Source organism: Tiliqua scincoides, chromosome 4 (genome assembly GCF_035046505.1).
Source record: "Tiliqua scincoides isolate rTilSci1 chromosome 4, rTilSci1.hap2, whole genome shotgun sequence".
Taxonomy (NCBI): Eukaryota; Metazoa; Chordata; class Lepidosauria; order Squamata; family Scincidae; genus Tiliqua; species Tiliqua scincoides.
This window is the reverse complement of record NC_089824.1, coordinates 181,717,298-181,732,304: the sequence shown is the minus strand read 5'-3', so window position 1 is coordinate 181,732,304 and position 15,007 is coordinate 181,717,298. Positions and strand designations below refer to the sequence as shown.

The following is a 15,007-nucleotide window of genomic DNA, read 5'->3' as shown; positions in this document are numbered from 1 at the left end:
TTTTGCCCTTGCCAGTAGTATATGGAACAGCCCAGGGGCATGGATGTGTACAACTCTGTGAAATAGCTAAATTGTTCTCAGTGTTGCTGAGACAGAAAAGAATCTAGACCAGCAGTTTTCAATGTTTTTCATCCTGCAGCACTAAAATTTTCCGGGCACACCTTCAGATTTTTGATGATGACAAGGCACACTGCACTGCTGGTGGGGGTTCATATGGCCCAGTGGCCCTACTAATAAATTACTCTCCCCCAAACTCGAGTGGCAAATCAGTGTGCCACGGCGCAGTAGTTGAAAATCACTGATTGAGACATTCAGCTACTAGTTTGGTGGTGGGCTCATATATACTGCAGTGTCTCATCTGGTTTTTATTAGTTAAAACAAAGCAGCTAGTTGAATTAGTAACCTCAGGTATTCAAAATAGACAAAGACTAGATAGCAACTAGATTGACTGAGATTAATATTAATTCTTGTTTTGATTTCTTTAACTTTGTCCATCTTAGCGCATCTGATATTTCCAAGCACATCTGAATGATGATTAAGTTGGTTGGATTTTTTTAGAGTGTTGACACTATCCACAGTTGGTTTCTATTGCTTCATTCTCCTAATCTAGTAAATGAAAGTTCCTGCAAGCTCCTAGTGGTTTGTTTGCTATTTTTGTTTGCATGTGTCTGTGTTTTCCTTCCAGAAAATGGCACTGCACCCACGCAGAGTTCGTTTGAAGCCTTGGCTGGTAGCTCAGGTAGACAGTGGTATGTATCCAGGCCTCATCTGGCTTAACAGGGAGGCAAAACGATTTCAGATCCCTTGGAAGCATGCAACTCGGCACAGTCCTCAACACGAAGAAGAGAACACCATTTTTAAGGTAAGCATGTGAAGAAATTTTACACTGGAGATCAAATGTGGTGGTGTAGCGATTAGAGTGCTGGAACTGGACCAGTGAGACTCAAGTTGAAATGCATGCTCAGCTATGACGTAATCTTGGTTGATAACCATTTCTCAGGGCACAATCCTATATGTATTTACTCAGAAGCAAGTTCCACTATGTTCAGTAGGACATCATCAGGTAAGTGTATATAGAATTGCAGCCTTAACCTAGTTTGACTCACAGGGTGTTGGGAATAAAATAGGCAAATCTTTATGTATGCTGCCTTGAGCTCCTTGGAGGAAACATATAATGTACATATAATAAACAGTAACTGTTTATTATAAGTGTTTCAATTCAGCACTGACACCAAATTTATTTGCTTGTTGCCCTTGAGGCCTGCATACAGGATTGTCTGCTACCTACTTATGGACATATGTTAGTGATTGTTTTAAGTTTGGACTTTATGGCTGGTCATTTAATAGACTTCTTGCATTATGAGATCCTGAACTGGTCAGTAACTTAAATAAGAGAAGCCTCTATGATTCTACAGGTGGGAGGCAGACAGTACAGCCTAAGAGTTTTACAAGCTGACACTTTTGTGTCTTGTTCGGAGCAATAGAGGAAATGGCTCCTGCCATTGATTGTGGCAACACTGGCTTTTTGTGGAAGTTAATCCCGCATTAAACTATGCTCTCACAACGTCCCTAATTTCCAGACAGATGTCTTGCTGCATTCTACATCTTTATTCATCGTTGGTCCTTTCTTGAATCTTATGTTTTTCATCACCATATAGACATCTTGCTAACTTCCCACTGTTGTTGTCAGCATTAAAAATACTTGTATTTCACTTTCCACCAAAAGTTCACAAAGCACATTGCACTTTATGTAGCAAAATAAGTGAACATTTGCAGAAGAGGCTCAACCCACAAACTCCACATTCCCTCAGAAATCTCGACATTTCATCACCTTTTTGAATTTTGCTCACTGGATTAAAAATGGTGGGTTTTGCAGAGATGCAAATTATATGTTCATTTATATCTCCCATAACAAATGCACAATGCCCGAGTCCACAGTACCAAGAAGCAGCAGCAGGTGTGTATTGAAAATGTGTGAATGTAGGGATAGCATGTATAAGGCTACATATAATTCCGTTTGGTCTTTGAAGTAGTTGTCAGTTGTAGATTCCCTCCACACCATTTGAGGCTCATGGTCTTATCTGCTCTCTATGTATTCTGCTGTTCCCAGACTAATCTTGCAACCCTTTGTTGAATTGTTGACTGTTTCACTGTGAAACTCTCTATGAGCTTCTCTTCAGAGTCTTAATTATCTCCTTGTTAACCCTTCTTTGCTTGCGTCATAATACGAGTCTTCTCAGTTCCTCTCTATCATAAGGATTCACTTATTTTTCTGTTTGATGTTGTTATATTTGGTGCTTTCCCTTATTCTCTTTAGCTAACTATGTGTTGCTCTCAGACTGAAATTTGAGCAGCTGCTTTTATTTGTATTTAACACGCAAGTTTTCTAAACACCTGGAAACAAAACATTGTTTCTTATAAATTTTACTGCCTTTTCCTATTGTACAGTCTTGCTCTCTTGCATTTTACTTACAGATTCTTGTGTCAGTTAATATTATCTGGATATATGTACGGAACCTTAATGCCACGAGTCAGTACTCTTGCAAGTTTAGCATATCATTGGGTTGGCTCCTTTGGACACAACCTGGTGGGCCATATAGAAATCATCCACATATCAATATAGAATAACATTGTTTTGTAAAATTCTAAAATTACTTGTGCTACTTCTTGTCTGTCTGTGTTGGGGAAGGGGAAAAGCTGTGACACCACTGGTTAACCCATTTCTGCCCAGCCCACAGGTGCACCCATTGGATCCCTTTTGTGTATATGCAACGTTGGGCAGAAATAGCTTAACTAGTGGGAAAAAAGTTTGTCTCGATGTTTGTGATAGATGAGAGTTTGTTTGACAACAGGATTGAACAGAAGCTGGCACAGTGACAGCACTTAACTGAGTGTGATGTACTTTGATCCCAGGCTTGGGCTGTTGAAACAGGAAAGTATCAGGAAGGAGTCGACGATCCTGACCCTGCAAAATGGAAAGCCCAGCTCCGTTGTGCTCTCAACAAAAGCCGGGAATTCAACCTCATATACGATGGCACAAAAGAGGTGCCAATGAATCCCATTAAAATTTATGAAGTGTGTGATATCCCACAGTCCCAGGGGGCAATCATTAATCCAGGTGAGATGCAGAGTGATCCTACAGTTGAAGATTGCATGTGACTAGAATTTATTAACACTTTCCAATCTTTGGAATACCGGTTGAAAGGGGAAAAATGCTTTGGGATAAAAACCCTTCTTGGTGAATTCTGCTGCCTTTTAATTACAAGTAAACATGTCAGATTACCCTTGATGCAACTTAATTGATACTGTACAGTTTAGATTGCTGAACCCTCTGCTCAAGAATGTCTTCTGCACATTCACAAATGCATCACAAGTGAGATGCGTTCTGAATTACTTAGGTTTTTGTTTTTAAAAAGGGAAAGGAAAGCTTATAAGCATTCTAGTAAAGTTTACTAGAGGGAGGGAAGGGTAATGGTTTCTGGATACAGGAAAATTCAGTTTCTTATGTGCCTTCCAGATAACTTCGTGCCCTTCCTTCCTTTTGTTTCCTTTTATTACCCAAGTCCTATGGAAACATTTTAGTAAGTAGCCTTTTACAGGCCAATGTGTGTTTGGTTTGCTTTAATTCACTGGATGGAATTCACTGGGAAACTCACCTTTTCAGTTCCCATTGGAAAAGTGGGGTTTGCACGTGGGCACATGTTTGCATGTCTTGAAGAAGTATTCTGAGGGGTAGCTGTTGGATGCACAATAGATGTTGGAAGCTAGTGGGTTCACGCAGGTAAAGTTTCCTATGGGCCCCCATGCACACTCCCACAGACCAACTGTAAGGGTTAACAAGGCATATGGTCCTGGTTTGGTTGTATCATGTCAGTTCTCATAGAGCTACTTCAGGCTTGGGGGAGCCTTTGAGAAGCACAGATGGAAGGTGGGGGCACTCCTGCCTCTGGTAAGGTAGTGCTGCTTCTGAGGAATGTGGTGGTGCAAGTCTACAAAGAGAACATTCTTCTAGGTAATTTTCCTATGGGTCACATCAATCACCATTCTATGTCTTTTTCTCTCTTCTGTTGAGAAAGTTCCATATGATTTGCTAATTCTCTGCACAAACCAGTATGTGGTTTCTCTACAGGCTCTACTGGTTCAGCTCCATGGGATGAGAAGGATAATGACCTTGATGATGAAGACGAGGAGGAGATAAATCAGTCTCGGCACGCACCCATACTGGAAACTTTTCCATATCTTAATATCGATGGTTAGTAAAAAAAAATATCATAGCATAAAGTATGCATCGTATTTAAGCATACATGTTAATGAGCCTTTCTCTTTTTGTTAATGCCCCTATTAAGTAAGATGTTGACAAATGCTTTCACAAAACTTTGGTTTTTAACTTGGAGTGAAGCTAGGCTGAGTGTTGCGTAACTAATGTGCTTCAGAAAATGCAAAAGGAGGTAGCGAAATATGTTGCAATGACAGGTACAAGCTTTTTCCTGATTGGTCAGGACAGACTTTTTCCACTGTTCCTCTTAGTTATGGCCCCACCACCCTCATTCATTGTTTGATAGATCAAAACGATCCATGGTGCCCTTGCACAGTTGCGCCCATTCATCTAAATACTACCTGTTAACATTTGCTGAAAATGTTAATATGTGTACTTCACAATCCTGTCTCTCAACTACTTGGCCTCAAGATACTCACACACACACTCAGTGTGGACTTCTATCTCCATTTGGTCCAGCTAGCGCAAGACAAGACTGTGTTCTGCTATGGGAAGACCATTGCCCTGACAGTTGTATGGCTGTGCAAGCATGAACCTCAGGTCTGTGACACTAATGCCAAGGGAGAGTAAGAGTGGCTTTCCCACCAGCTGTAGTGTTGCCAGTACAGGTGGGGCAAGGAAACTGCTTCTGGCCATTTGCAAAGTAGCTTGTCTCCACTTCCTGAGTTAGTGCGACTAGCCTTGGTGTTTGTTAGCTAAGAACTTGGCTAATGCTTTAACAAGAGTACATTTAACTGTGTAGCAGGAGCAGAGGAATGCTCTGCTCTATCAAACAAAAACATAATCTGTAACAGTTTGAAAAGTCTGTTTCTTGGAATTCCCTGGGGCTAGTTCAGGTTGAACAGGTTTTATGTGCAACATAGCCTCAGTGATTGGACACTGGTGCATTCGTTTCTCTCTCTTTTTGTGCAAAGTTTATTTATTACAGATACAGGTAAGGAAAATGGGTTAAACTTAGGGCTGGGACTACATAGGTTACACATGAGGGTATTGGCCATAGATTACAACATGTCTTAATCCAAAAAAGAAATCAACAACGACTGAAAAGAAAAATAGTCATGATACAAAAATTATCATATTTGTCATTATACTAATTAATGATTTAACTAAACAATCAATATTGTTTAACTAAAATTATTTATCCAATCATAAAAAGGCTTCAAATTTGGCACATACAATATTCTTGCTGCTATACTGATATGTACAATAAAATGTTTCTTACATTGATCTTCAATTTCTAATATCGCATTTAAGAGGAATATTTCCGGTTTGAATGGTACTACACAATTCAATATCTCTTCTAACAATATGTCACTTTCTAATATTTTTTGCTTTCCACATATCTACCACATATAATGAAGAATTCCCTTAATCTCTTTGCATATCTAACAGTTATTTGATGACCCAGGGTACATTTTTGCTACTTCCTCTGGAATTAAATTTTCATCTATAAAACAATTTTTATAAAATACTACTTTAATTATCTTAATATTTATATTCCAACTTCGTTTTCATTTACATCTGCTTTGATTTGACATAGTTAATGGAATATTCCTCACTTCTGAGGACAATTTAATCCATTAATATCTACAAAAAAATTCCACATGTTATTCAGCCATTTTCACTTCCTGTCTTAGTATTTTCTTTGTCTTGTTGATATTTTCCTTCTTGCTCCTCCCACTCCTTCTTCTTCCTCTTAACTATCTTATATTTCTTGATCCCTCTCTTTTCTTCTTCCATTTTCTCCATTTTATTCTTTTTGAATTTAATCCAAAAATTCTTCTTCTTCTTCTTGAAAGGACGTGCTCTCTTTCTCTGAGAGTTCCCTCTTTTTCCTTCCTGAAAATTCTGAGTTATAATAATAAATGCTGCTTTTTCCATCTCCATTACAAAAATCTCTAATTCTTTAGTTTCATCTGACATTTGATCCATTCTTTTTTCCATCCCCTCCATACTTTTCTTTGTTTGTCAGGGAGGAGTTTATTTGCCTCATTTGTGCAGATAGTTTTCCAACCTCTTGCTTCAATTCATTTCTGAATTCTCACAACATATCCATTAACGAGGTCTGGCTTTCGCTAACATCCTTTAAATTTTTTGATGTCATTCTTATCAGTATCAAATCAAGCCGATATAACTCTGGCTATAAAAAAGAAAAATAAAATGGTCTAGCAATGAAAGAATCAACCAAGTCTCATTATCTTGCTTCACCTTCTTGTAAGGCTAATTCCCAAATTTTATATCTAAAAGGAATAAGTCAATAATGCATTTCAAGTCAATATCAGTGTCCAAACATTCCCATAGTTAAAGAGTCATCCAATTCTTATTATCTTGCGTCCCTTCTTGTCAGAGATAATCTTTAAGTTTTTATATCCAAAAGGGGTGGGTCAGTAATCCAATTCAAGTTAATAACACTGTCAGATTAAATTAGTATACCTTTAATTGTTCAGGCCTGAGTCAAACCTTTTGCGACAAAAATGAAAGTGAAAGTTATTCCATCCTTTAAAAGTTAATTGTTAACTCCTTTTCCATGCGTACCATTCCAACAGGGTGATCCTTTATCTTCCCTTATTTATCTTATCTTGTTTCTTGCCTTCTCTTCCAATCATCCTTGTTACAAAAAAAAAAAAAAAAAAAACTACTCTAGCAGGAGCTTCTTTAAATTCACATTCGCTCTTTTTCCCCTCTGGGTGGCTGCCAGCCAACATAAATAATCTTAAAGTTGTCTTTCCCTCCTTCCAACCTCTTGATTTCGATTCTTTTTATAGCCTTTTAATGAACTGGTTACTCACAGTTAAGGCTTTGTTCGCTTTCATGTTTTATCTAGGCCATGGGGGGGGTGGGGAGTCCTCAGCTGTCCGAATTGTCTCCGAAGATGGCATCCGGGATACAATGTGATTCAGCACACAGCAATTTTGGGGAAAATATCTCTGAAACCGCCGTCTCAAGAAACTGCCCTGTTCAAGCTCTCAGCCTTCATTCCTTCTTCTTGGCAACGAAGAGTACCTCATTATTGAGGTCCTTGAAAAACACATCTATTTAGCAGTTCCCCCCAGAGCCCTCCAAGGTTCCCTGCTACACTGAGTGTTAGCTCTGCCCCCACTGATACATTAGTTTCTCATGCGTCAGACCTCGTTTAGGGATATAATTCTTTTTCATGCAAGTGGCCTTGCGAACACTTTTCATCCAGTGTATTCTTTTAAAGGGGACTTTTTTCTTTAAAAAGTCAGATTACACAACAGAGACAAAATGATTCATTATCTACCAATATTAATTTTGTCCTCATAGTGAGGATCTAACATTACCATCTGCTGAGCTGGGTCCGTTGACTTGTTTTTGCCTCAGCTGTATTTTTCTTGGTTAAGTTTGTAAAGGGACCATAATTTTCCTTTTTTCCCTTTCCCTTTGCACTCTTTGAAAGGTGTTGTAATTAGGTTGGCACATTTGACTGTGTTGTAGGTATTAGGTTAGAGAAAATGAAGGGTACTTGCATTCAGTATCTAAATATGTGTGTTTATACTACTCTTTACGAGTAGGAGTTTCATGAATATGTGCCAGCAGTGGCGTCACTAGGTTTCGTGTCACCCCCCACATGCAGTGGGCGGGGCAACACCCCAAGTGGTGGACATGGTGATGTAACAGCACTCCACCCCCACTGGTTTTTTGGCTCTACCTTTTGATAGAACAAAGATAGAACACATTCTGCATGAAATTACACATTGATTGATATATAACATGATGGTATTATTCCTCCAAACTGTGATTTTAGTTATTTTGGTCACTAGTGGAGTCACACCCCCCCAAGGGTGACAACTTACTAACACCTTATTGCAGCAGTTCGCAAACTTTTAGCACTGGGACCCACTTTTTAAAATGACAATCTGTCCAAGACCCACCAGAAGTGATGTCATGGTGGAAGTGACACCATCAGGCAAATTAAAATAAATAAGTATAAATAATGAAAGTAAAACAAATAATTAAATAAGCAGAAGCCAGCCTGGTCCACCAAGTAAATTTCTTCTGTAGCCTGCCTGCAATAACACTTCCCCACCAAAACCAGTAAGGTTTTCAGCCCTTCCCACTGCCCAGTTCAATTTAAGAACGTCTGTTTAAACAAGATCACTGTCAGGATCCACCTGGCTTTGCAAGTCTCAAAAAGGTTCCCCTTATCAGCTGAAGCCTCTGTTTTGATCCTTTTTAGTGGGGGGGGGGGGGGGGGGAGGCTGCCTTCTGGAGCACTTGTTGAGCTCCAGGTGCATAGGATCAGGACCATTTCTGGTAGCTTTGCACTCTCCTTAAGCTGATCTTCCACACCAGCCAAGGCACGTTTACTTACTCGTGAGTAAATATGACAGTGTAGCTTAGTTTCGCTTTCCATAGTGCTCAATACATTCATCTGCTTGGAGGGAGGGACTTCCTTCTCAGGTGTTTTTGGGGGCTGCATTCATTGGATCAGGACCATTCTGGTGTTGTTGGATTCCTCTCAGCCTGCCCTTTCAGACAGACTAAGGCACGTTCGCCTACTCATGACTAAACGCGTGATACAGCTCACTTTCACTTTCCATAAGGATCCATGCATTTTTGTTCTCTGGTTTTTGACCATAACTTTTGATAGAAAGGAGATATTTCACTCTGGTTTTTTTGCATTGCATTCCGCTTGAAATTTCACATCCAACGGTATATAATATGATGGGGTTACTCCTAACAACCACGATCTTAGCGTTTCACCCCCCTGTGCGCATCCCCCCCCCGTGAGCATCACCCGGTGCAGCCCGCACTCCCCGCAACCCCTTTAGCGACGCCACTGCGTCCCAGTGTGGCTAGTGGCAACCCTACCATACTTCATGCACACTACAGGCCATTTTCAGAGCTAGAAAGCTGATGTCCTCTCTAGATAAGGGGCTTATTTGCATAAGGCTTTTATTGTGTGCCAGAGCAATGTTTTTATAGTGTACATATAGTTTTTTTTGTTATGTTCATGCTGTAAATGTTTAAGAGCTGATAACTTGTCAATTCTGCAGGACCTGTTTCTGAATTTTTCCAGTGTTGGTGTCTAATTCAGGCAGAAAATTATGGACAGGACTTTGGCATTTGGCTCTTTCATCCATTTGAGTTGGATACTCTTGCTCTAGAATAGTGATTTTCAACTTTATTCATTTCATGGTACACTGACAAGGCACTAAAATTGTCAAGGCTCACCACCAGTTTTTTGACAATTGATAAGGCCCATTGCGTGGCTGGCAGGGGGCTTGCATCTTCCAGTGCATCTAGTAATAAATGACCCTCCCCCAAACTTCCGTGGCATACCTGTGGACTGTGATCTGCGGCACGATGATTGAAAATTGCTACCCTAGAGACTGGGGGATGGAAGATGAGGTGGTGTTTTTGTGCAGTTTAATTTACAGTCTGGATTCCTAGATACTTCTGTTAAAATTTACGGAAGGAAATGCATCACATGTCCACAACTTGAACAGCAAAGTCCTCCCACCTCCTATTTTCTCTTTTTGTACAGCAGCTGTATCTTTATGTCCACCATAGCATTACAAACTGGTTTGGGCCTCCAGAAAGCAGTTTGAACTGTCTTGATCATAGTTTCTTTGTGGCTTTGCTAGTTTGGATCTACATAATTCATGCCGAATAAAAAGATGTTTCTTAAACCGGTGCTTGCTGGGAAAGAGTAGCTAAGCTTTCAAGTTGCTCTTTGTCAGGCAGTCCACCATACAAGGTGTTTTTTGAATTTAAGTCACTTAGGCCACAATCCTAACCAGTTCTACTCAGAAGTAAGTCCTATTGTGCTCAATAGGACTTACTCCCAGGAAAGTGAGGTTAGAATTGCAGCCATAAAGTACAAGTTGTAACTACAGTAACAGATGAGTAGGCTAAAGGCTTTTAAACTGCATTTATTTTGTGTAGATTCTCCAATGGCACCCACTGCAGTGAAGGCCTGCAGTCCTGAAGCCGTATGGCCAAAAGATGAACCGCGGGATATTGAGATGCCCCCCATTCCTCCTCCAGCTCTGCAGCATGATATGTTCAGCTCTCCTGAACTCTGGATTAGCTCTCTTCCAAGTATGTCTCTGTGGTGCATATGTCAATAGATAGAATAAGCAAATTAGAAACTGTAGTGTTTTTTGCACAGCAGCATTGTATGTACCTGAACATGGTGCATACACTATGTCATAGCGTTTACAATATCAAACTAAATGCACATCAGAGTTGATCCTGTTCAGATTGCTGTTTGGATTGGTTTGGCCTGCCTGCATTCTGTAATGGCAAGTGCCATATAGTCATTTAACTAGTATTGCTGCTGTTTTCTGTTACCATGGGATAAACACAATTGGATGAATTGTACCTTGCTATTAGTAGTTTTGCAGTACGCTGTGCATTTTTGGTTCACCCTAATAAGGATATGAGGTGAAGTGACAGTAAATGCACTGATTCTGCATGTATGGCTCTTGTTGCAATGTCTGCTAATCTAATAAAATATCCTTTTAACCAAGTGACAGATCTTGAAATAAAGTTTGAGTATCGAGGCAAGGAGTTTGGGCAAACGCTGACTGTGAGTAACCCCCAGGGCTGCAGACTTTTCTACGGAGAACTGGGTCCTATGCCAGATCAAGAAGAACTCTTTGGTCCTATTAATTTGGAACAAGTCAAGTTTCCAGGGCCAGAACAAATCACAAATGAAAAGCAAAAGCTCTTCACGAGCCGGCTGCTCGACGTCATGGACAGAGGGCTGATCCTGGAGGTCAGCGGTCATGCTATTTATGCCATCCGGCTTTGCCAGTGTAAAGTGTATTGGTCTGGGCCATGCGCACCTTCCGCCACTACACCAAACTTGATTGAAAGACAGAAGAAAGTCAAGCTCTTCTGTTTAGAGACATTCCTGAGTGGTGAGTAACTATAGTGCTCTTGAGTCATGGAGTAGCAAAATATTTTTAATCGCTGTAATATTTGTGCACTGTATTTCTGGCCTTTGGCCCTTTTGCACTAGGTCTTCTACAGTTAATTATGAAGACTGCAATCCTGTACACACTTCTCTGAGCGTAATGGGCCTTACTTCTGAGTTAACAGGTATAAAATTGCACTGCAAGTCTGTGTGTGCTTAGCAGACCCAGTGGAGGTTGATGGGAATTGAAAATTGCACCTTCTGTGCCCACGTTTGCAGTGTGCACCCTGTTGCTTGGTGTGTATGTGTGTATGGATGAAATTGCACTGGCATAGTGTATTGATATGCTATGCTTTGTCTGGTTGAGAAGCAAATTTCTTTTAGCGGAGTCCCTCGTTTTTGACCCAAATAGTCACAGCTGTTACCTGAAGCCATAGATGTGATTGCAAGTCACATTTGTGCAGTGGCCTATTGTAGAAGTTGGTGAGTGAAATGGTACTGCTAGCCACCTGTTTTATTTGTTATGATGTTGATTTGGTGCAGAGATGTAAGGAAAATAAGTTTTGATAGCCAATGCAATTGTGATGAGAGCTATAAACAAGAGAGACAATTGTGTGGTGGGGGGTGAGGACAAAGTAGGTTGGCTAATTTTGAAGTTAAACTTTGAACAGAAAGGACCAATGACTAGATTGCATCATATTCAGATACATGTGTATCTTATATGTCAGGAGGTTTTTCATTTTTCCCCCCCTTAGAACTGATTGCTCATCAGAAAGGACAGATAGGTAAAAACCCACCATATGAAATCTACTTTTGTTTTGGGGAAGAATGGCCAGATGGTAAATCTAAGGAGAGAAAGCTGATTGTTGTTCAGGTAAGAGAATAATGAATCTGTATGGAAGTGTTAATGCTGTTTATTGTTAGAACAACAGTTGGTTCTTGCATAAAGTAGAACTCCATGAATCACAGTTTCTAATTGTGCATTAATTTATTGTATTATGGTAACCACTGGACATCCATTGACCACACACATTAAAGTCCGTGCTTGTTGACCTAGGCCCTGGTACCAATGTCATTGCTTGCACTCTTCCATCACAATCTAGGCACGTAATCTCTAGGCTCTCATAAGAACATATACATCCATATATCACATTTTAGTAGTAAGAATGTGTAAACAAAGCATTCTTGGTGGCTCCTCCAAGTTTGTCGGATTCCCTATCCTTGGAAGTTTGTCAGAATTCAAACTGAACATATTTTTAAAAACAGGCATTTGAACAGACATTCGGTGGGTGGAGATGGGGCTTCCAAAATTAATACGTAGTATTTTATTGATGCTTTCAGATCTTCCACATACAGTGGGATGCAATTTCAATTATGTTACTACTTTTGAAATGTGGTGTGTTCTGAATTATTCAGATACAGTTATTAAGAATTTCTGTGTCTGGGATTCCAGGACTTCAGTTTAAGATTTGTGATGGACTCTCCTATCATCTGTAATTGCTTGTGCCTGCAATCCACAATGTGGAAGAGAACCTCCTTTCTTAATGGCAGCAGTGTACTCTGTAATGTATGCACCGGTGAAACAGACTGAGGTGTTGCAATTAGAAGAGCACTGAAGTGTGAGACCTCAGTGAGGTGCACTGCAGGGTAACAGCAATATTAATAGCAATGGCGGGAGCATTATGGAAAATAGTGTGGTTGTGAGCTTGCCCTTGGCTTTCCTATAGAACCTCTGACCTTTCCAGTTGTGGTGTTGACAACAAGTGGACACCAGCTGATATTCACTGACAGTTGGGTACCTAGATAGCTGTAGGAAATACGTTGGAGAAGAGGAGTTAGGATGTTTTACACAATCATGAGATCCCGTCTTAAGAAGCACAATGCTTTAATCATTTCTAGCTTTCACAACTGTTTGTTTAAATGTTTTCTGCAGTGTGGCTTATTTAAGGCTTTTTATCAAGAATACTTAGAAAATACACCAAGTGCTTGAATTGAATTCATAACAAACCTTTTTCAGTAGGTCTTATTTAACTATACACAATTGGAATCCACTCTACAAATTGGTTATTTTTGTAATGGGAGTAGGATGAAGCAGGCAAACAAGATGTTTCTGGTAGCGTCTGGAGGCAAAATTCCAGGTTCCACAGCTCAACACCTGGCTCTTCACTGAGATGAATGAGGAGACTCACCTTGAAGCTGACCTGACTCTAACTTCCCCGTTTAGCCTTTCAAGAGTGTGAAACTGGACACCTTTGTGTAGAAATTCTAGTGCAGAGTTGCATCCACACCATTGCTCCTGTCACTATTCAGATGGTTTCTGCCTCAGATATGTTACCATCTCCTCTGTCTGCAACAGGCTCAGGTAGTTTGTGAAGCACAAGGCAGACCTGTAGTTTGGATCCTGATCTGTTGCCTGGATTTATGTTTATGAGGATGGGGTTCTAGAATATTTGCCGGTTCAGGATTGTATCAGCTCAGCTCAGCCCCTCATCATGGGGGCAGGGGAGGGAAGAATGACTTAAAACAAAGTTAAAGCAGTGCTGAAGAAAAGTTGGGGACACTGATATACATGAATCTCTCATTTGGGTGCCCCTATTTTTGGCATTTCTGTGTTCCAGATGAGCTTGTTGCAACTGAAAAGTCCATAATGCTGTGGAATTCTTTTCATACAGGTAATTCCAGTTGTAGCTCGGATGATCTACGAGATGTTCTCTGGTGACTTTGCACGCTCCTTTGACAGTGGCAGTGTGCGGCTTCAGATCTCCACCCCCGATATCAAGGACAACATCGTTGCGCAACTGAAGCAACTCTACCGTCTGCTGCAGAATCACCAAGAAGGCTGGCCAATGCAGCACCCAAATATACAGATGCCTCCACCCCTCACAGCTCAATGATTATCAGCTCTTGCCTAAATAAGGAATTGTGTGGATATTGTGTCTTTATTTCAGTTAGTTTGAAATTCTTCTTGTGTGAGTGAAAAGGAAAAATGAATGTATAATGTAATCTGGTTTCAATTTACATTTTGCTTTAATCCAGATTAATTTTGTATGTAGGCAAGAATTTTTATCTTGGATGTTACCCCATTTCACTTGGGCAATGCATGTAAATATATCAAGTTTTTAAACAGTGCCTTGCTTATATGTAACACAGCAAAATTCTGCTTGCATGTGATCATGTTTTGTTTTTTCCCCTAAAAGGAGCATCAAAAACTTTAGCAGAATTGCTTCCTTTAAATCCTTGTCTAACTAAGCTTTTACGCACTGGCTTGATAACAGTCACATTCATTACATAAATAGCACATTTCTATTTTATAAAATGATTTTTAAAAATGGTGCTGGTACATCTTTGAAATATTTGATACAAGCAAAGCAAATTTGTAATGGCAATAATTGTTCTGGTATTCTAATTCATCAATAAACTTCCTTTGCAGATAATGATTTGTGAATTAGCAGTACCTGACAGCATCCTCCTTCTGTTTACAGATGAGATAAACCTTCACACTTCACACTTTAAGCTTGGAAAAAGTCTTAAGTTTAGTAAAACTATAAACAGTTGAGACAGATTGCATAGAAATGGAAGCAGAGTTATTAAAAGTGCAATCCTAGCCATGTCTTAGAAGTAAATCTCTCTGTGTTCAGTGAAGGTTATTCCCAGGTGGGTGTTTATAAAATTTCAGCCTATTTTAGGGTTATCCCATGTCAACTGCTGCAGCTCAACACATCAGCTTGCTATTGTACAATGTGGAAAGTGGTCAGCAACCACCATTGAGTTTGAAAAGGGACAAAGAATATAACTGACGCTTCCTGTTTGGCTGGTCTCTCAGACCAGTTTCATGGAGCTGTTCT

General features: G+C 40.0%; 1 protein-coding gene across 1 annotated transcript; it reads left to right on the top strand.

Moving 5' to 3' along the window:
* The first annotated feature begins 688 nt into the window (after positions 1-688).
* On the top strand, positions 689-14,056 carry IRF6 (interferon regulatory factor 6). Its single transcript, XM_066624879.1, has 7 exons — positions 689-862; positions 2,914-3,118; positions 4,130-4,252; positions 10,187-10,342; positions 10,774-11,166; positions 11,918-12,036; positions 13,835-14,056. Exons 1-7 carry the CDS (start codon positions 689-691, stop codon positions 14,054-14,056), a joined length of 1,392 nt encoding a protein of 463 aa, XP_066480976.1.
* Positions 14,057-15,007: the final 951 nt, after the last annotated feature.